Raw genomic sequence first — 23091 nt, 5'->3', positions numbered from 1 at the left:
GAAGAAAATTAGCATCTGTCATTTTGCAACTTTGTTCATAATTAGGTTGTCAATGTTGTAATAATGAGATGTATGAAGATCTTATAATAGGTAATGTTATATGGAAGGAATGTTTTAGTCTCACTTGCCCTAATTTATATGCCCTGATCTCAGAAACACTAATGGTCACTTGCCCTAATTGCACATACCCTAATGAATGCTTGCCCTAATCACATATGCCCTAATGTCACATGCCCTAATAAATGCTTGCCATAAGGTAACTTGCCCTAATTGTCCCATTGGTAGAGGGGGTGCTACTGTCAGTTGCCCTAAGTAAGTATATAACTGCATACCTACAATCCCTTTCACTCTAATGACCCTTTACAGAAGGTTGATGAGCAAGTGAGGTAACGCCCCCCCCCATTGTTTCCATCTACATTTGTCGACCTAAGAATTTGTTCAAATAGAGAAAACATCAGCATGGCATTTGCTTTTTACAGCAGGGGATAATACCTATTAATATACTTATATTAATACCACATGAAATTAATAATATAATAATATAGTTTAATAATAATAATATAGTTTATTAGGCTGTTTGCCTACATTACTATACGTTAAGGTGATGTTTCGGGTATCTTACCAATACCCATCATCAGACCATGCTATTGGTGTGCAGGCTGGTCCAGAGTATGGGATTTGCTGGTCCAACCCTGATGTTCAGAGTATGGGAGAAAAGGTCACCCCAGGCTCCTACTACACAAGAACCCTGGATCCAGGATAAAAACTTGGCAGCAGCAGCAGCAAGGTGTGATGATAGGTATCGGTAAGATCCTGTAAGATCGGTAAGAGCCAATGGAGTTAATCCTCTTCTGCTAAGAGGGATTAACTCCATTGGCTAATGGAGTTAATCCCTCTCCTATAATTAACTGCTGGCAGCTCCTCTCGCCTGTTTGCACATCAGGTTTCTGGTAGCATCGGCAGTTAGAATTTAATTTTATATTATATTATTATTAGCCCTATGGTACAAGGAAGCCTGAGGCTTATGCTGTACCAAACAAAAAATACTTTCTGTGTTACAGAGAGAGAGAGAGAGAGAGAGAGAGAGAGAGAGAGAGAGAGAGAGAGAGAGAGAGAGAGAGAGAAGAGAGAGAGAGAGAGAGAGAGTAATGATGATATCCAGCTCAGGACCCTGGGTTCTTTGTATTTACCTTAGAGTTTCCTGTTTTCTATTGTAATGGCAATTCAAACAACCTTAAAATTTAATACTTTAGGATCATAATTTGCAAATTGTAATTGTAATATTAGTATTTTAGGGCATGAGCCTTATGCTACGTGGTAGAATGACTAGCATATGGGTTAGCGCAATTGCATCAGTTTAATTCATTGCCATCTACCAAAGTAGTTAAGTTGGCATCGTTTTAATTATATCTCATATTGTGAATACCTTCATAACAAGTTTCCATGGTATTGCACTACCTTGAATAAGTAACACTTCACCAGTGGAGAAGACTAATGTTACTTATTCTTGGCAAAGTTTATTCAAAGTGAGTGTCAACTTAACTACTTTGGTAGATGGCTACGAATTAAACTGATGCAATTGCACTAACCTATATTGATAAGTGTAATTGTAAAATTGGTAATTTTAACTAATATTTATTTGTAACCCTTTCTATTTTCCTGTCCCTTTAATTATATTAACCATTAAATTCTATTATTAAATTTAGTAAAGAATATTATTATGTATTATTATATTAAATAAAACTCACTAATTAATTTAAATATTCGTTTCCATTTCATATTAGACCTTTAAAATGTCCTCAGTCGAGATCTGCAAAACTAATAAAAGAAAACAGGAATATTTTATTGATGGTTATATTTACCAATATAATTCAAAAGGTCATTTTCAATTCACCTCCATGCAATGTTACCTGCACCATTGGTGCATCCACATTGAGGACTTAATTAAATACATTAAATTTAAAAACAGTTAAATTTTTTTTTTTTTTTTTTTTTTTCAATTTTGGATCAGTCTTTTAGCCCCAGTCACCACAAGAAAATATTCTGTACTTTATGACTGGGTTACCGCCCCCAACCCCAGGGAGGTAGACCCTACTATCTAGCTCCAAGACTCATTTTATAAAAGAAACTCTTATATACATTTGTTGGCTCCCAGTTGCAGGACAACGAAGAGCATGCCACCGCTCTTAACCAACCAGCATCCACTACTCCATGTCATCATGCATCTCAACTTTACATCGAAATAGTTACTTTATTGTTTGCTCCATTAAAATTAATATACAATAAAACTAAAATTTGCATATCATAAAATCTAAATAAAATTCTTTCACCTTCACAATCTGATACTAAAAACCCTTCTAACAAAAGTCAGAAAGGAAACATAATTTTATTTAGTTGCGAAAACCACATCCAATGTCCAATCAAATTCAATTCCATCATTTCCAAACGACAAGCCTTATAACACACACACGATGTGTTCCATGCTTTCTATTTCACCACACTGGCAAAGAGGAGATTCTGTTATGCCAAGCTGAAAAAGCCTTTCCTTCAGCCCATGTCCAGTAATCATCATGGTCGCATGAACACCCAAATCAGGCCATGTCACACATTCTCTGATCCTAAAGGCATTTGGCAGATAGGCAAATGTGACTCTCCCCTTTTCTGAGCTGTTCTGTCTTTCTTGCTAAATCTGCTCCAACTCTCTGTTTATCCTTTTCATCTCAAGTTTTCTTAACTGCCTGACATAAGTCATGCTTCTATTTGGACATGCAACAACTCTATCTCAGTCAGAATATTTTTCACTGTTGCATATTGCAAATACTTGGCAATTACCATGAGATCATTTTCTCAGCAAGAACAATTAGAGCTAAATTCAAAAGGACAGAAGGGTGTTTATCTTTTATGCAGTTGATACTGTCGTCATGGCTGTTTGGGGGTATATGACAGTTATCAAAGTGGAGAATGGAGCCATTTTTAAAGCAAAAAGTGGTTGTCATAATCATGAGTCTGATATTCAGAACGCTATTAAAGCGAAAGTGGAACAAATGAAGGAGTAAATCTTTACACAGCGAGAAGCAATGGTTACTACATTTTATAGAAAAATATTAACCAAAGCACTAGATTCTGAAGACAGAAGTTGTTTCTGCTATGCCTAGCTATGAGAACGTATGATCACTGTTTCATAGAGCTTCTGCTAAAAATTTTGTCCTTGTCTTCCGGATTCATTATCAGAACTGATCATCCCGGATGAATATAAGAAGTTGGAAGATGAAGAATTTTTGCTCTTTGAAGATGGTGAGGAAGAAAAGAAAAGATACTTGGTTTTGGAATTGCGCAGTTACTTCAGATTCTGTGCAGAAATTCAGGAAATGCTATTTATGGATGGGACATTTAAAGTTGTTATTTTGCCAACTTTATACTCCTCATGCCATGCATTGAGGCCAATTATTTCCATTTCTTTGTATTCTTCTAGATAAGTCAAAATCAACTTACAATTGCATGTACTGATTAATTCAACAGAAAGCATTGCAAATCGAGACAGCATTTCAACCAAGAAAATTCCAAGTTGATTACGAAAGTGCTGTTATCAGTTCCATAGAAGAAATATTTTCTGATGCTGAGATTAAGGGCTGTTTATTTCATTTCAGTCAAGCAATTTGGCAGAAAGTACAGCATTTAGAATTATAATTGGTACACATCGAGGAACAAATTGTTAGAAAGTTAGTGAAGTCAGTGGTGGGATTGGCATTTGTTTCTTTAGGTGAACTAGTGGAAGCTTGGGAAGGAATTATTCAAGAACGTCCACTGCCATAGCATCCTTCAGATGAAAAGTGTGAAAACAAATTGGATTTGACCCACTGCTCGCTTTCTGCCATCATTCTGGAATCATCGTGCTAATTTTGGTCCTCGGACAGAAAATCATGTGGAAGGATGGCATTATGCTTTAAATAAATCTGTAAAGAACCATCGTGTTAATATATGGAAAATGATTACCCATTTAAAAAAACAACAAGCTAACTTTATAGGATTAGTAAATTTGGAAATCTTCCACCTCTTAAAAACTAAATATGAGGGAATAAATAAGAAATTAATGAAATTAACAGCAGAAGCAAAACAGGGACATCGATTTACACACTTTTGTGCAAGCATTTGGTTACTTTCATTCCACTAAATGATTGGTATAATTTAAATTCTAATAAAATGTATTTTAAACTTTTGCTTATTTCTTTATTTTATACTGAGGAAAGAGTTGTAGGATAGATGTGCAGAAGTTTGCCTTTAGCTAGTGGGTAGTTGATTGCTGCAACAGACTTCCATCTGTTGTTGTGGAAGTTGATAGCTTAAATAAATTGAAGGCTGAACTAGACAAATATTTCGAGTGACCAGATTGACAAAATGGGAAGGTTTTTTTTTTTTTTTGTCTGTTGCTTTCTTGCATCATATGCCTCAACTAATGCTAATATCAAAACATTTGAATTTTAAATTTGTTTATTTTTTTATTTGATATCAAAACATTTATATGAAGAAAAATAAATTGTTTATCAACTAAACAATATTTTTTTATTACTGTATTTTTATTTTAGTGTTATTTTTTATTATGTTTTTGAAGTACATTTTTATATTTTTATCGCTCCGAAAAAATAGAATATGGTTACATACACAATGGAAATGTGGGAATAGGGCAAATAGGGAATAAGTCATGCGATTAGGGCAAGTGGGACATAGAGCATATACTTTTAGGGCAAGTGGGACATAGAGCATATACTTTTAGGGCAAGTGGAATATAGGGATTAAGCTATTAGGGCAAGGGGGGTAATACATTATTATTAGCATTAGTAGAGGCATATGATGCAAGATAGCATGAAATTAACAGCAGAAGCAAAACAGGGACATCGATTTACACACTTTTGTGCAAGCATTTGGTTACTTTCATTCCACTAAATGAAGCAAGCTTATGCAGCATCAGCCAAAAAAATTAAAAAAACACTCTCCCATTTCACCCCTCCATTCGTTCCAAATGCCTCTCCAACTCAGCCTTAAATTTATTTAGGCTATCAACTTCCATAACAAAAGATGGAAGTCTGTTCCACCAATCAACTACCTGCTGGCTAAAGGCAAATTTCCGCATGTCTATTCTTCAACTTGTCTTTCCTCAGTTTGAATCTGTGCTCCCTCAAGTTCTTAATCTGAGCAAGAGAAAGAATCCCATCAGCATTCAGCTTGCTCAACCCATTCAAGGCCTTATATAGCTCAATCAGATCACCTCACAGGTGCCTACTCTCCAGGCACTGCAATTTGCAGAACTTAAGCCTTTCTTGGTAAGAGCACCCCTTTGTTCCCCTCACCAATCTTGTTGCCCTTCTTTGTATTCATTCTAGCAACTCTACATCCTTCCTAAAACGAGACCTCCAGACCTGTACACAGTATGCTAGGTGTGACCTGAGCATTGCCTTGTATAACGGGATAATCACCTCCTTGGTCTTTTTCACTTTCCACTTCCCTGAGTGTAGTACCACACAGTTGGTATGTTTCTTTTCAGTTATTGCTACCCATATGCAATACTTTGTATTTGTCAATGTTAAACTTCAGTTGCCACTTTTCAGCCCATTTGCCCAACTTACCCAGATCCAGTTGGAGTAGCATACTGTTTTTACTGTTGTTAAGACAGTGTGCTACTCCAACTGGATCTAGATAAGTTGGGAATATTATTGATAATTACTCTCCATCTTTTTCCACTCAGCCATCCCTTTATCCATAGTAGTACCTTTCCCCTTAATGCCATACTGCTCCAATTCGTACAGCAGTCTTTTATGTGCAATAATAATAACAAAAGATTCCATGAAATACAAGTATATTATATCGAAATTATTTTTTGTGTCCAGTTCCTTTGTGACTTCATAGTATCCAGTCAAATTAGCCAGACAAGATTTACTCTTAACAAACCCATGCCGTGTCTGAAGTGTAATTGCACTCCCGTCTAGATGGTCCTGCATTACTACTTTAACCAGTGACTCCATTATTTTCCTTGGAACAGAAGTTAAACTAATATGGCTGTAATTACTCCTGTCACTCTCTGATCCCTCTTTGTGAACTGGAGACATTTACACATCGCCAGTCCCCAGGAATTTCCCCAAGGATGCTCTCATAATTATGGCTAAGGGTTTGTTCACCTCCTTTGCTGCCTCTCTTAATATAAGGGAGGAGCAAAGGAAGTTATGTTTAATTTCAACAATTTTTCTTCCACTTTCCTATCAGTTATCACAAAATTGTTTAGCTCTCTCTTAGAGTTTGACAAACTTCTGACATTCCCCCCCCCACCCACTAAAAGAATTCTTCCTCGTGTGTGAATGAAAAATACCTATTCAGCCTGTTGTCAACCTGGGCAGGGTCTTTTTTTTTTTTTTGGCTGATGCTGCATAAGCAAGTGTATGAGCTTATGCAGCATCAGCCAAAAAAAAAAAAAAATCACACCATTCCCTCCAAATGCCTTTCCGGTTCCTCCTTAAATTTATTCAAACTACCAACTTCCACAACGACAGATGGAAGTTTGTTCCAGCAATTAACCACCCGCTGGCCAAAGGCAAATTTCCGCACATCTAATCTATATGTCTTTTCTTAATTTGAATTTATGCCCCCTTAGGTTCGTAATCTGAACAAGTGGAAGGATCCCATCAGAATTCAGCGTGCTCAATCCATTCAAGGCCTTATACACCTCAATCAGATCACCGCGCAGGTGCCTAGTCTCCAGCCACTGCAATTTGCAGAACTTAAGCCGCTCTTGGTAAGAGGATCCCTTCATTCCCCTCACCAATCTTGTTGCCCTTCTCTGTACACGCTCAAGTAAATCTACATCCTTCCTAAAATGAGGCCTCCAGACCTGTACGCAGTACTCAAGGCGTGGCCTGACCATTGCCTTATACAGAGGGATAATCACCTCCTTTTCCCTGCTAGCAAAATTCCTATATATCATTGACAAAACCCCATGACCTGCCCTGGCAGCCTGTCTGCATTGCTCAGAAAACTTCATATCTGACTGCACAATTACTCCCAGGTCTCTTTCATTTTCTACCACCTTAAGTGTAGTACCACACAGTTGGTACGTTTCTCTGGGGTTATGTCAGGTGGACCTGCGTGATTCATCCCCTTCCTTCTAGTATTTACAAAAGTAAAGAAGTCTTTGCAAAAGATTCAAAGAAAATGGCCAAAGATTTCTCCTAATTTGGCTTGGCTTGCCTAACCTTTTTTTAACTCCATTACAGGTTTCTGTAGTAGTAGTGGCATGTGATGCAAGAAAGCAAGTGTATGAGCTTATGCAGCATCAGCCAAAAAAAATCACACCATTCCCTCCAAATGCGTTTCCAGTTCCTCCTTAAATTTATTCAACTTATCAACTTCCACAACGACAGATGGAAGTTTGTTCCAGCAATTAACCACCCGCTGGCCAAAGGCAAACTTCTGCACATCTATTTTACATCTGTCCTTTCTTAATTTGAATTTATGCCCCCTTAGGTTCGTAATCTGACCAAGTGGAAGGATCCCATCAGAATTCAGTATGCTCAACCCATTCAAGGCCTTATACACCTCAATCAGATCACCGTGCAGGGGCCTAGTCTCCAGCCACCGCAATTTGCAGAACTTAAGCCTCTCTTGGTAAGAGGATCCCTTCATTCCCCTCACCAATCTTGTTGCCCTTCTCTGTATCGGGTGACACTTAAGTCAAGTGGACCCAATTTCGGTGAAGTCCGGACGGTCTATGACAGCCAAATCCTCTGCTTGCACCTTCACGATGGTGGGACTGTTAGTAATCCTGGGTATAACCTCCATGCACAAGTACATGGTGGGTGACCACCTAGGTGTGAACCAACGTAAGCAGGTGTCGAGGTGTGGCGCCCACACCACATGGAGGAACGCCGCCCCTCTATGTTACCAGGCAGTACTAGGTGGTAGATGACTCTCATCAACCGGTGAAATACCACCACTTTGCTTATTGGAGGCTTGAAGTGGTGGAACCCATGTTTAGTCTCTAGAGCTAAGTTCCGGCCAACCTTTCCCTATCTCTTCGATCATGCAGTATGATTGATGATTTTTGAGGTTATGATGAACGTCGTGGCGAGATCCAATATTCCTTACATTTCGAGGGTACAGCTCTAAAACGGTGTTCGCAGGCCGGCCGCTAGATAGTACACCGGACCAAACCTATTGGTAACTCTCTAGGAGGCTTCCGGATCAGCTAGTGTATAATCTTGCTACCTCTACTCTGCCAGATAGTGACTGGAGGGAGTCCGAGTAGTGTGTATGCGGGGAGCATTGTTGAGGCCACGTTATGTCAAGGATCTGCGTATATTCTTACCACATGTACGCCATATCCAAAAATTTCATTACTTCATACAGCATGTCCCACCCACTTTTTCTTACTATTCAATACACTATGAATTGTCAAATTAATAGAGCAAGCTTATCTGCGAAAAGATCTAAACCTCCCAAGGACTTCCTAATTCATTTCACAAATATACGTGGTCTTAATTCCAATCTCAACGATGTCCATTTCCACTTGCAGTCTTCCAAACCCCATGTACTTTTTCTGACTGAATCTCAGTTATCAGTTGATTCAACTACTTCTCATCTCAGATGTCCAAATTATTTGCTGTATGATTCCTTTCGCCCCAAAGGTGGTACTTGTGCATATGTCCGTTCTAATATATTCCCTGTCAGAGACTTGGCAATTTGGAATCTCCTCTCTTTGATCTTCTCTGGCTTAAAATCTCTCTACCTCATACCCGGACAATCCTAATTGTGTCAAATTCATCTGTTGTCTCTACCGTTCTCCCAACTCCACTAATCACTTGGAGCTCTTTGACTTCCTCTCTTTGCAACTTGACTTTCTCCAGTCTAACTTTCCTAACAGTGAGGTAATTTTCCTTGGTGATTTTAACGTTCACAACTCCAGCTGGCTTCCATTTTCTAGTCACACCGACCCAGCAGGTCGAGATGCTGAGGCTTTTGCAATTACTGATGACCTAGCACAGATTGTTCATTTACCTACAAGCATACCGGACAATCCTAATCATACAGCCAATACGCTTGATCTTTTTCTCACAAACAACCCTTCTAAGTACAAGGTCGAAGTGAGAGGTCCTTTAGGCACTTCAGATCACAACTTGGTGATTGTCATTTCTCCAATGGAACCTTTATCTCATGGCTATACCCAACCTCGTATTGTTTGGCATTACAAGAATGCAAAATGGGATGACCTGCGAGACTTCTTTTCTTCTTTTCCTTGATCTGATTACTGTTTCAAAACTTCTGATGTCAACGTTTGCTCAGATCGTGTCAGTGAAATTATTCTTCCAGGAATGGAATCCTTTATCCCACACTCCACTTTAAAATCTCGTCCTTTATCTAAACCTTGGTTTTCCAATAAATGTGCTAAGGCTGTCCAAGAGAAGAATGTTGCATATCGTAATTGGCTTGTTTCTAATTCTTCAGTTTCATTTTCTGCCTACACCAAAGCTCGCAACAATTGTAAAGCAGTTATTAATCAGTCCAAACTAGAGTTTGAACAGGCTAAGAGTAGAAAACTTGCTTCTTGCCCTAATGGTAGCCGAGCATTCTGGTCTCTTTCCAAAGCTATTGGCCGCAACTTTTGCCCATCTCTGCTCCCACCTCTGTCCAAACCAGATGGTTCTGTTGTCACTTCAGCCAAGGATAAAGCTGACCTGCTAGCATCCCATTTTTCTTCCAGCTCATGTATTAATGATCTTGGTAAAACACCTCCCACCATTCCTAACACGTTCCATTCAATGCCTCCTGTGGTCTTCCGTCAAAAGGATATCAGAAGGATTTTGATGAATCTTGATGCTAAGAAAGCTCCAGGTCCTGATGGTATTTCTCCACTTGTTCTCAAAACTTGTGCTCCTGAACTTACTCCTATTCTTTGCCGCCTTTTTTCACTTTCTTATTCCAAAGGTGTTTTTCCTTCTGCTTGGAAATTTGCTCATATCCAGCCAGTTCCTAAAAAGGGTGACAAATCCCTCCCATCCAATTATCGTCCCATTGCAATTACTTCTACTCTTTCTAAAGTAATGGAGAAATCAATTAACCGCCAACTCTTAAACTACCTAGAAACCTTCCGTCTGATCAACGATCGCCAGTATGGATTCCGTCAGTGTCGATCCACTGGTGATATTCTGGCTTATGTTACCCATTTATGGACTAATTCAATGGAAAGGTTCGGTGAAACACAAGTAGTTGCTCTTGACATCTCAAAGGCTTTTGATCGTGTTTGGCATAAAGGTCTTCTAAACACGCTTCCATCTTATGGTTTGCCAACTGTTTTTAGTAATTGGTTATCCAGTTTTCTCTCTGATCGCTCACTGAGGGTGATGGTAGATGGCTCTCTGTCTTCTAACTTCTCCACTAATGCCGGTGTCCCCCAAGGTTCAGTTCTTTCCCCCACTCTTTTCCTCTTGTATATCAATGACCTTCTTCCATCGACTGGAAATCCTATCCATAGTTTTGCCGATGATAGCACATTGCATTCAACTTTCCATTTTGAGAAACCCTGTCCTGCTCAATCAGCTTCAAGTTCTCGAAAATCTGCTGCCAATTCCTTAAATGCCGATCTTCAGGTAATTCTCCAGTGGGGCAAAGACAACTTAGTTAATTTCAATCCTTCTAAAACTCAGTCTTGTCTTATATCTCGCAAAAAGGGTTCTTCTGCTCCTATGCTTAACTTTAGTGATACTCCCATTTCTAGGAAAAATGATATATCTCTTTTGGGGATTACCCTGACTTCTAATCTCTCTTGGCACAAGCACATTACAAATATTGCTTCCTCTGCATCAAAAAAACTTGGTTTTCTCTTTCGCTGTCGGCGTTACTTTTCTTCCAAACAGCTGCTCACTCTGTATAAATCGCAAATCCGCCCTGCCATGGAATATTGTTCCCACATCTGGGGTGGTGCCGCCAAAACCTCTCTCAGGCTTCTTGATTCCATTCAGAAGAGGGCAGTTAGGTTAATTAATGATTCATCTCTAACAGAGTCTCTCCACTCGCTTTCTCATAGACGCACTGTTTCTGCTGCTTGCCTCTTTTACAGATACTTCCATGGGCACTGTTCTTCTGAATTGGCTTCTATAATTCCCGCTCTCTCTTTCAAAACAGTCCGAACACGTGCCGCCACCAGCCAACATCCATTTACTGTCCAACTTCAAACCCACAGAACCAACTTTTCATCTTCCTCATTTATTCATTCAACTGCCGTTTTCTGGAACAACCTTCCTTCATACGTATTTCCTGAAAATTACAAACTACAGAAGTTCAAGTCCAATTTCAACAAATATCTTCCTTCATCTTCTCAACCTCCAACCCAAGCACGGTACTAAGTACTATAGGTTCTAATACCTCTCGTGTTTGGGGTTCACATAAAAAAAAAAAAAATACGCTCAAGTAAATCTACATCCTTCCTAAAATGAGGCCTACAGACCTGTACGCAGTACTCAAGGCGTGGCCTGACCATTGCCTTATACAGAGCGATAATCACCTCCTTTTCCCTGCTAGCAAAATTCCTATATATCATTGACAAAACCCCATGACCTGCCCTGACAGCCTGACTGCATTGCTCAGAAAACTTCATATCTGACTGCACAATTACTCCTAGGTATTTTTCAATTTCTACCACCTTAAGTGTAGTACCACACAGTTGGTACGTTTCTCTGAGGTTACTTCTACCCATTTGCAGTACTTTGCATTTGTCAAGTTTAAACTTCAGTTGCCACTTCTTAGCCCATTTGCCCAAATTATCTAGATCCTGTTGCAGTAGCACACTGCCATTACTGTCATTAACAACCCTGCCAACCTTTGTGTCATCTGCAAACTTCGACATTAAGCCTGATATACCTTCATCAATATCATTGATAAATATAACATTAATATATTAATGTTATATTAATATATAACATTAATATAACATTAACATTAATATAACATAAATATAGCAATAACTAATAACATTAGTCCACGAAGAGCAGCACCCATTGATTACAACCCTCTGTCTTCTCCCACTTAACCATCCTTTTATCCATTGTAACAACTTACCCTTAATACCATTCTGCTCCAATTTGTACAATAGTCTTCCATGCGCAACAGTGTCAAAAGTTTTCCTGAAATCCAAATATATGATATCAAAATAATTTTTTGCATCCAGTTCCTTTGTAACGACATTATAATATCCTATCAAATTTGTGAGACAAGACTTTCCCTTAACAAACCCATGCTGTGTCTGAATTATTGCTGTAGTCTTGTCTAGATGATCCTGCAATGCATCTTTAACCAGTGACTCCATTATTTTACCCGGAACAGAAGTTAAACTAACTGGTCTGTAATTACTCGTGTCACCCTTTGATCCCGCTTTGTGAATTGGGGATACATTTGCACATCTCCAGTCCGTGGGAAGCTTCCCTGAGTCCATGGATGCTCATAATTATGGCTAAGGGTTTGCTTAGTTGCTTTGCTGCCTCCTTTAATATAACTGGATAGATCCCATCCACCCCAGGTGCTTTTCTTATGTTTAACTTAAACAATTTCTCCTCCACTTTGCTCTCAGTTATTACAAAATCATTAAGTATCCTGCTACAATTTGATAACCTTCTGCCATTTTCAAACCTTAATAATTCCTCGTGTGTGAATATAGATGCAAAATACTCATTCAGTTTGTTTGCTATCTGAGCAGGATCATCAACAGTCGAACCATCAATGTCAATTGGACCAATCGGATTCATCCTCTTCCTTTTAGAGTTTATATAAGTAAAGAAATCCTTGTTGTTTTTCTCAGCATCTTTTGCCAAGGATTTCTCGTAATCTGCCTTCACCTGCCTAACCTCCTTTGTGATCTGATTACAGACTAGCTTATGTCTGCCATAGGCTTCTGAGTCGCTTGATAATTTATATGCATCCCATGCATTTTTCTTCCCTGTTCATTAGATAACCATTTAGGCCTAAACCTTGAACAATATTTCCTTGAACAATAGGTATGAAACTTTTAGTAGCATTCACGTTTAATTCCTTGAATGCTTCCCACTTAGAATTTACTGTTGGTAACATCATCAGTTGATCCCACTGTACAGAATTTAAAAACTTTCTGAGACCACTGTACTCACCTTTATGGAAGCAAAACCCTTTTCCTTTACCCCTGATGGTAATTAAATCTTTAAGTAAATCTTAAAGATTTACTTAAACATTGATTTACTTACGCTGTGATCACTGCCACCTAGTGGATCCTTTATCTGCAAATTCTTAATACACGAATGATCACTGCTGATAACCAGATCAAGAGTATTACTCTCTCTGGTTGCCTCTCGAACATGCTGCTGCAGAAAACAATCATCCAATAAATCCACAAAATCTGACTAGTGTGTGAGTGACCAACCCACAAGTTCCAGTCAATATCTGGGAAGTTAAAATCCCCCATTATAAGACATTCTGATTTACTAGCCCATTCTATTTCTCTGTACAATTGTTCATTGTACTCATTCGAGTCATTAGGCCTATAACACACTCCTACTCTTATTTTTGCTTTCGCAGTGCTTATGTCACCAAACTGACTCAACAGTGCACTGTTCATCTATATCAACTTGGTGCACTTCTTTTGATTTTATGTTTTTCTTAATTAACAGCATAACACCTCCTCCCTGTCTATCCTTTCTGTACACTTTGTACTCCCCAAATTCCAGTTCTGCTTTCCTTATATCTGTGTGATACCACGTCTCTGCTATCCCAACAATATCTGCCTTTGATGTCTTGACCAACACTTCAAATTCATCAAATTTATTTACTATACTTCTAGCATTGGTATACATGCAAGCATACATGCTCCTAGTTCTATTCCTAGTTACCCTAACACATCCCATATTCCCACCTATTTCAGGATGACTGCCATCCGTCCCTGAAACCCCCAACACCCCTCGCTCCAGGTCACTACTTATTCTAATAGAAGTTATGCAAGAATCACCTTCACCTCTGCCTATGGCTACTGTTAAACTATTAGTCCTTGTATCCCCCCAAGCTGTGGTCTTGGCACATTATAGCCTTAGTTGCTAATGCGCCAATAAAATCCAATCCAAACCAAACCAAACCCCCAAGCTGTCAGTTTTCCGACCCGCCTAACACTGCCTCGATAGCATCAACAAATATTCTTGCACCCTTTCTATTTAAGTGTATCCCATCCCTGTAGAAGCAGTCTCTCCTATTAACAAGTACAGACCAGGCTGAAAAAAATTCTACCCCTTGAGCCTTGCACATTCCCTCCAAGGCCGAATTGATCGACAAGGCTCTCATCAAATACTCCCTCCTATCATGTCTGGGCAGAATTGCAGACACTTTCAAATTCAACCCTAATTCTCGGCTTTTGTTCAACAGTTGGCCTATACTTAAGTAATTCTGCCAGTCTCCTACTCTTAATATCATTAGTGCCAACGTGTACAACTATATCACCTTTTGTGCCCTTAAAAGATGATATCCGCTCTACAGGTGGTCCTGTTCCACCTGTCCTTTTTACAAAGCGTGTTCCCCGTTTCCCTGACAATAGTCACCAAAAACTACTAGTTCCTGTGGGATCAGCGCATTCTGCCTTGGGGGTTGCCGCTGTGTTGCGTGATGACCAAGTGCAAGCCCTGGCATTGATGTGGGCAGCTTGTGAGCTTGATGGGCTCCTCAATTTAGATCTTTCGAGGGCATCCACCCTGTCCTTCAAACTCTCATATAGGCCCATAACAATGCTGAGTTGTCGCCTGATTTCCTTACACTCCTTACATCGTGCACACACAAAGACATCCCCCATGGCAATATCATGTTCCATTCCAGAGAGTTTGGCAAACATTTCACAAATTGCACATTTTTTTAGGCTGTGATGCATTGGAGAATCGCTCCCCTCCCCCTCAGTTCTCCCCAAGTCACAGCACTCCTGCCACTCTTGCCCGTTGCTTTGCTGCTCTAGTTTGGGGCATGCTATATCACCTGATAATTTATATGCATTTTTGTCTTCCACAAATCTCATCAGTTCTTCTAGCATCCATTTAGGTCTAAGCCTGGAGCAGTATTTCCCCACTGATATTTCCCTACATTGCATTAAAATCAGAAGGAATGTTTTGGAAGTTATGAACATAAACAATTCTTTACAAAGATAGTTTAATTTTGATTGTGAAATGAAATGAGCATCATCAATATAGATTTCTGAAGATGTGGATCCATAAATTCAGATATTACAGTTGGATCATTGTCTGAATAATTGCTTGATTTTTCTTTCAGTCCATTCTTTAGTTTGGTTTTGGTATTGTAGGTTCTCATTGTGAGATATTTTTTGAATAATGAATAGTGTGTTCAGGTACTGTATTTAGAATGTTTAGTATTATTAGTATTGGCAACATGATGCAAGGAAGCAAAGCTTGTGTAGCACCACTCAAAAATGGGAGGGGGGACAAAAAGCGAGTGACCATACTTTCCCCAGTTGAAGTTTCCCATTATATTGCCACAGATTCAGCTGTTCCCCATGCAAATGCTTAACAAGATGTTTTTGCTATTGCGATTTTAAAAACATGTTAGCAGAATAATTCTTGGCAACTTTGTTCTCAGAAATGAGGATAGAAAACATCTTAAGTAAAAGAATGAGAATATATTTCTTTTTCTATTCTTATTGTTTAATAAGGCTTTTTAAAAAGAGGAGTCTCTTGCAAATAATCATGTTTAGCAGTACAGTAGACTCTCGATTTTCCGGGATAGATGGTAAAAATAAAATCCCGGATGATGATTTCCCGGTTAATCCAAAAATATCAAAATGTTCAGGAACATACGGAACATTTTTAACTTAAAAATACAGGAACATTTTTAACTTAAAAAGTCTATTGATATCTTAAAAACACGTTTTGCTTTAAAATTATATTTTAATTTTACAAAAAATCAGATCAGCAAAAATCAGTTCACTTAGAGAAATAAGAAAGTATTGAAGTTTTTTTTTTTTTGCTTTTGCAACTTTTTGATGAATGTCGCTTCGAATATTTCTTAAAACCAATTTTTCCGATAAAACACTATCGCCTTGCTGCTCTAGGTAGTCAAGAAGTGCTTCTGCATGGCTTAAAGCAACACTGGCTAATTTTTTGTGACAATATCAACTCTTCTTTCTCTGCTTCAGGTTCACCATCATTATTTAGTGGTGGTGTAGTAGCCGTTACTTTATATAAAATTTCTTCATCATTTAGTACTTCATGGCCAGCTAAATCCTTGTCAGAATTAAGCCAATCATGAATTGATTGCTCATCGACATCCCTGCACCCCTCGATTTGTTTCAAATTTCATAATATTTCTGGTACCATATCTTTGCAGTTGTTGTCAAATCCCAAGAATCCTTCATCGCTTCCCAGTAAAATTTTACGCCAAGACCTCTTTAAGGTTATGTTTTTTATTGAATTCCATGCTGCTGAAACTTTGTAAATAGCATCCAATACAGTAAGGTTTTTCCAAAATGTCAATAAATCACAATCATTTTCTTCCGCTAACTTGAGAGATAAATTTCTGCGATAAACTGCTTTCATTTGTTGGATGGCACCTTGATCCATAGGTTGTATTAAAGCTGTCACATTGGGAGGTAAATATTTGATGAACATATTTCCATCGTCTGATTTTAGAATTTCTTCATTAGGACGACTTGGTGCCTTATCTAATAGCAAAATCTAATAGTAGGATAGCTTTCTGTGGCAAGCCCAGTGACTCCAGATGTTGGCTCACTTAGTTTTAAACCAACTGGCAAATATCTCCCTGTCCATCCAGGCTGACTTATTGTTGTAGTAATCAACAGATAAATTTGATATTACAATAGTCGAGAAAGCCCGTGGTTTTTTTGCTATTCCAGTTATGCAGAGTTTTAAAGAACTGTCAATCTTTGCTTTTGCATTTTATGTCCTGGAGCTTTTACCTCGATTTCATAAGCCAAAGTTTTTGTCGGAAGACACTTCCAGTACAATCCTGTTTCGTCGTCATTGTAAATTTGATTCAGCACAAGTTCGTTAGTTTCCATAAATTTTTGAAACTCACTGGTGAATTCTTGGGTGGCCAGTGCATCACTACTTAGTTTTTTACCTTGATTGGAAATCTGACAAATGCCGTGCCTCTGTTTAAACCATGTCAACCACCCAGAAGATGCGTTAAAATCACCCTGCAGTTTTAATTTATCAAAAAAATATTTTGCTTTTGCTGCACAAACTGCCCCACAGACAGGAATGCCTTCTGCTTTTTGTTGGCTAAACCACAACACCATTGCCTTGTCGAGGTCCTCGTATGTAGACAGTTTCATTGTTTTTCTGTTAGTCATGCCTTGAACGCTATCAGACATGACCACAAAATCTAATAGCTTCCCTTTATTTTTTGTGATGTCGCGTATGGTTTGGACACTAACATTATAATGGTTCTTTAAAGATTTAATGGATGCACTGTTTACAAACTTTTCAATAATTTGAAGTTTTTGCTCAATTGAAAGCACAACTCTTACGTTTACCCGTCATTTTCGCAATTTATAAATAAAAAAATTACTATAAAAAATCGACTGAATCACTCCTGACTTAGATAACAAAAGAATTTTTTTTTTTTGCAGTACTACGGAACACAGCAATCCACGCAATGCACTAAAACAAACTAAACATTTTCTCTCTTTCTGTTGTTTATTTGTTTAATAGGTTCATCTATCAATCATGACATAATGCCACTTATTTTCGACTTGTAAAATATCTGTTTATACCTATTCTATTTATTACTTGAATTTTATGATTTCTGGTGGATTTTTTTTTTTTTTTTTTTCTCTCTTCTTCCTTCCTACTTTGGAGTCTTGAAGTTTCCTGGTTAATACAATCCCAGTAAATCGAGAGTCTGCTGTACTTATGTTAAATGACTTGCTCTTTGTGCAAACATATTTTACTCATTTTTGCAGATGATCTTTATCATTTATTTGAGTATATATGTATCTTTTTCGTTACCATTAACTTTCAAGCATGTTTACCATATCAGAATTATTCAGTCTTTCTTTGCAACAGTTCCTACTTTTTTACTTAACTTTTGTTTGGTTCTTCTGCATTGTCTTCATTAAGTTTAATCTGTCATTAACTTATGACATCTGCTCAAATTAAGTCTCAATTCTATGAAAATTACGACTATTAATTATTCATTTAACTGTTTTCTTTCCTGTTATGATTACTATATATACACACACACATTGGCTCTCTTCATGTATTTCCTACATGTCATTCTTGCATTGAGTTGTGATCTCATTGTTGAGAAGAACACGCGCGCGCACACACACACACACACACATTCACCTTAAGCCATGTGTTCTCAGAATAACAATATTTAGATTATTACAATAATTCATCTCAATAACAGTTTTATTGCATGTTTAATGAAAGCGATGATAATAACTATTTCTAGCTTAATTTCTAGCGATGATAATAACTATTTTTCAGCATGTAGAATCCTTCTACAGCTGAATGCAAATTTTTGTACATTTGTTTTGTAACCAGCCTTTTTCAATTAAAACTTATGTTCCCATGTATGTGTGTTATCTGAGAAAGAGTAAAAATGCTCTGTATTTAGTTTACTTATCCTTTTAAAGCCTTATGCACTTCAATAAGGTCACCACAAAGAGTACCTCGTTTACAGTGATTGCAAATTACAGAACCCCAGTCTTTCTTGGTAAGAATATCCTTTTGTGACCACAAGTATTCTTGTTGCTTTTTTTTGTGCTCTTTCCAACAGATCTGTGTCCTTCCTAAAATGAGGTTTCCTGATCTGTATGCAGTATTTCAGATGCAGCAAAACCATTGCCTTATACAATGGGAAAATTTCTTATTTGTCCCGGCTGGTAAAGTTTCTGTATATTAATGACAGAACTCTATGTACTGCTCTAGCAGCCTGTTTCAGAGAATTTCATGTCAGTTTATACAGTTACCCCTATATCTTTTTCATACTCCATTAATAAATGCAAAGTACTGCTGCCCATATGCACAGTACCTTGCATTTATTAATGGTAAACTTGTTTGCCACTTTTTAGTCCATCTGCTTAGTTTATATATGTTTTTTTTGAAGTAGCGCAACATTTGTATTTGTATCATCAACAAACTTGAACATCAAACTTGCAGTATTTTCTTTGTTTTACAAAGTACTGTAACCATTAAAAAAATATGCTACTAGAACAAATATCTTGATAATTACTCTTGGTGTTAGAAGCTTAAACATCAAAGAAACAGGAATTGCAGAACTAAATCAATATGATATCAAAATAGAAAGTATGAAGAATGTAATCCAGTGATTATTTTCAATGATAGATCATAGATGGTGTTCCTGAAGAGAAGATAGCCCTGACTCAAAGTTTATCCAGAGTCCTTACTTTCAGATTTATTCATTGAGCCAAAAAATGGCTCTATGAATAAATCTGAGAGAGATAAATCAAAGTTGAGAGCCCAAACTCTGCTTTAATCCCAGTAGTGGCTCTTGTTTTCTGAGCAGTTTGGTTTTCTGTTCTGGCATTCAGAACCATCATCAGAGAGAGTTGATCTTGATACACAGTCCGAGGCCCTCTATGACAGTAGAGTGGTTTCATCATGTTGCTCATTTGGAGAGGGCAGTTCAAATCCTTTGGAATCTGGAAGCATTCTCAAAGGCTTCTTCAGTTGGGGCTGTATTTAGCTGATCTAAGATGGAGGGAGTAGGTTTCCCCTGTGAGTTATTTTGGATTTTTCAGCCTGCATAATGCAAATTAGCTAGTGAACATGTGCTATGCTCACAGTGCAATATGACCTTAGATATTAATGCACTATATAAATAATAACAAGAGTAAAATAAATCCTCAGATATGCTTTTGGACATGTATAAAAAATTAAGTTGAAACAGAATCTGTTTGTTTCTTTACAAAAGTAGAAATTTTTGAGACTTTTAAATGGTTATTTATCCTTTTAGTATTTTTAAGATATTCTACAGAAAAATAATTCCATACACTATTCCCTGGATTCGTAATTTTTATTCATTTATTTATTTATTATATATATATATTTTTTTTTTTTTGTTTTTTTTTTCGTGTTGAATCACTAAGCAGAGTTTAAGCAAATAGACTTCAGAGAAGTACCCTGTAACAGAAATAGTCATTTACTTGGTGTTACTGTTGACTTCTATGAGGATTAAGTATTATTGACAGAATGTACCAGTGAGTTTATATATCTATGTAATCTGAGATCATTCCAGAACGTTCTATCATGTTCTGAAGGGCATTGTTCCAGAGAATTCTGAAATGAAATGCTAATATTCAATCACAAAAATTTAAAAAAATACTGAAATAAGAGGATAATCTTTCAGAGAATATTTTCAGAATAGGCTTTTTCCTCCATGAATATTCTTTTAAAGAACATTCTCCAGTCACATCACTATTATTACTTAATGATACATTTACAATGCTTTACGTGTAGTCATTTCAGTATACTTAATTTGTTGTTCAGAATTTATTTTTGAGTGGTGCAATGTTAGATCAACTCATTGAATAATTGTGATGTTACAGTGAGAGGCTAATATTAAAAGAGTTGGTAATGAGAATTGAAGATTAATTCAAATTTTTATAGGCCTGTACTTTATTTCTTATACAAGGTTAATGTCACCTTAAAATCTGTAAATTTAAAGTATTTATTTAAATTTTTTTTAGCCTAAAAGATATAATTACAAAAATAATACAGACATTACAAAATTGCTGTTTAATTTTTATTGTTAATTATTAATTAAATTTTAATTTTTCAAGCAAAGGATCAGCACTTTCATCATCGGAAGTTCGTAATATTTTGAAAGATTATGTTAAGGGAAACTGTCTTCAGAATGCAGCAAATCAGAGGTAGATTGATTTATCTGAGCATCTTTGGTTATCAAACTTAATCTTATTATTATGATTCATTGAAAGCTAGACTGTAATAAATGTTAAATATACAATTATTCTTCCTTTTAGTGGGTTTTTTTTTCCCCTGTTTAATGATTTTTTTTTTTTTTTTGCAGGAACATGCATAATGGTAAAATTCTATTTAATGACATTTTCATTTTGCTTTGTTCTTGAATTTTCAATGAAACTTTAAGCAGATCTTCTGCCCTTTGCAAAGGGTAGAAGACTATTTATTTACTACTGTAAATTTACTCTTCCAAATATTGCAAGTATCTGAAAAGTGTTTAAATATTGGCAAGAAACAAAAGAATGTCGATTTGAAAAATGCAATAGGTTTCTGTAATTATCATGATTTATAACTGAGACAAAATGAGAAATTGATCCTGATTGAATAACTACTGTGTGTGTGTGTGTGTGTGTGTGTTGGAAAGATTTGGATAAAGCAATTTTGAAGCTGATCCACATGATAAGAATGTCCCCTTGTCTGTTGCACTAATTAAGCAAAGGCAGTGGAATATGCAAAATTTCTAAGACGATAATTTTCAAGCAGGCAGTGGATAGGTATCCAGAGTAGTTTAAAAAGATGCATGGCATTGCTGAAATAATGATTTGTGGTGTAGGTACAGATGTAATTGCAAATGTAACAAGTGGAAGGAAAGGTTTTAAAACTGTTTTAAAGATAATAATATACCCATACAGGATACGGCAGGCCCTCGTTATAACGCGGTTCGCTTTACGCTGATTCGCTATAATGCTGTTCTTATATTATAACCCGTATCTGACTATAACGCTGTCACAGATCACTATAACGCTCTTTTACAGATTGCATTTTTGCATATTTAAGGAAATCGTTTCATTTGATGGAGTGGATAACTTGAAAATGAATAGCAAAACAGCATTAAAACGTATCCCACGCCGACTTGAGAAATTTTCCCACGCTCAGTTAAATTTTATCGCACGCTAATTTAATTGCAGTACAGTGAGTTGTTATGTAGTTCCGAGATCAACATTTTAAAAAATGATCAAGTATATTGCTTGTAATATTTGCATTATATGCATTTATCCGAAGTCTAGTCATCACTCAGTACAGTATTAGACTTCGTGCGTACGGACAGTTTACTGGAACATCATCATCATCAGCCATTTTCAATCCACTGCAGGATGAAGGCCTCTCCAGCAACTTTCCAGTTCCTTCTGTTTTGAGCACTGGCCATCCATTTACTACTCAAAAACTCATGAATTTCATCTATCCATCTCCGCCTTTGTCTTCCAGGTTTTCTTCTAGCTCCTCTTGGGTACCATTCTGTTATTTTCTTAGTCCATCTGTCATCATGTCTTCGAGCTATGTGTCCTGCCCAAGACCATTTTAGTTCTTTAATTTTGATAAGAATGTCCTTTACTTGAGTTTGCTGCCTAATCCATGTGTTTCTCTTCTTATCTAACAGTCTGATTCCCAATATGATTCGTTCCATTCTTCGCTGTGTAGTTCTCAGCTTCTCTTCCATTCTTTTGGTGAGTGCCCAAGTTTCACTTCCATAAGTCATGGTGGGGAGTATACATTGATTCATTATTTTACGTTTCAGACAAACTGGGATATTGCTCTTCAGTATGTGACTATATTTCCTGAATGCTATCCATCCAAAATTTATTCTTCTCTTGACTTCCAGCCATTTATCATTATTACAGCTAATAACTTGTCCCAGATAAGTATATGACTCCACGTTTTCAATTACTGCTCTTTCAATCATTATTTCCCTTTCCGTGGCATACTTGTTCATCATTACTTTTGTTTTAGCCATATTCATCTTTAGTCCAAAATCCTTACTAACTGTGCATAACTGATTAAGATTTTCCTCTAATTCTTTGGGATCGTGGCTTATGACCACAATGTCATCTGCAAATCGTAAATGGTTTAGGTACTCTCCGTTCACATTGACTCCTTTCTGCGACCAGTCTAATCTTCTGAAAGCTTCCTCAAGGGCAGCAGTAAACAGCTTCGGAGATATTGTGTCTCCCTGTTGAACTCCTTTCTCGATTTTAAATTTGATACTGTCTTTGTCTAGTCTAATAAAGGATGTAGCACTCTCATATATTTTCTTCAAAATCATAATATATGGAGTATCTATGCCTTGTCTTTCCAG

General features: G+C 37.2%; 1 protein-coding gene across 1 annotated transcript in view; it reads left to right on the top strand.

Moving 5' to 3' along the window:
• The window catches only part of eIF2D (eukaryotic translation initiation factor 2D), a 77979-nt gene that overhangs the window by 30765 nt on the left and 24123 nt on the right, over window positions 1-23091 (top strand). Inside the window, exon 3 of the mRNA XM_090373822.1 lies at window positions 20819-20908. Within this exon, the coding sequence (XP_090229948.1) occupies window positions 20819-20908 (90 nt within the window). The remainder of the gene's footprint in view (window positions 1-20818; window positions 20909-23091) is intronic.

The sequence above is a fragment of the Mastigoproctus giganteus genome, chromosome 5 (assembly GCF_048544385.1).
Source record: "Mastigoproctus giganteus isolate SK-2022 chromosome 5, ASM4854438v1, whole genome shotgun sequence".
NCBI lineage: Eukaryota > Metazoa > Arthropoda > Arachnida > Uropygi > Thelyphonidae > Mastigoproctus > Mastigoproctus giganteus.
The sequence above is the reverse complement of the archived record's forward strand: the minus strand, read 5'-3'. Positions and strand labels throughout refer to the sequence as shown.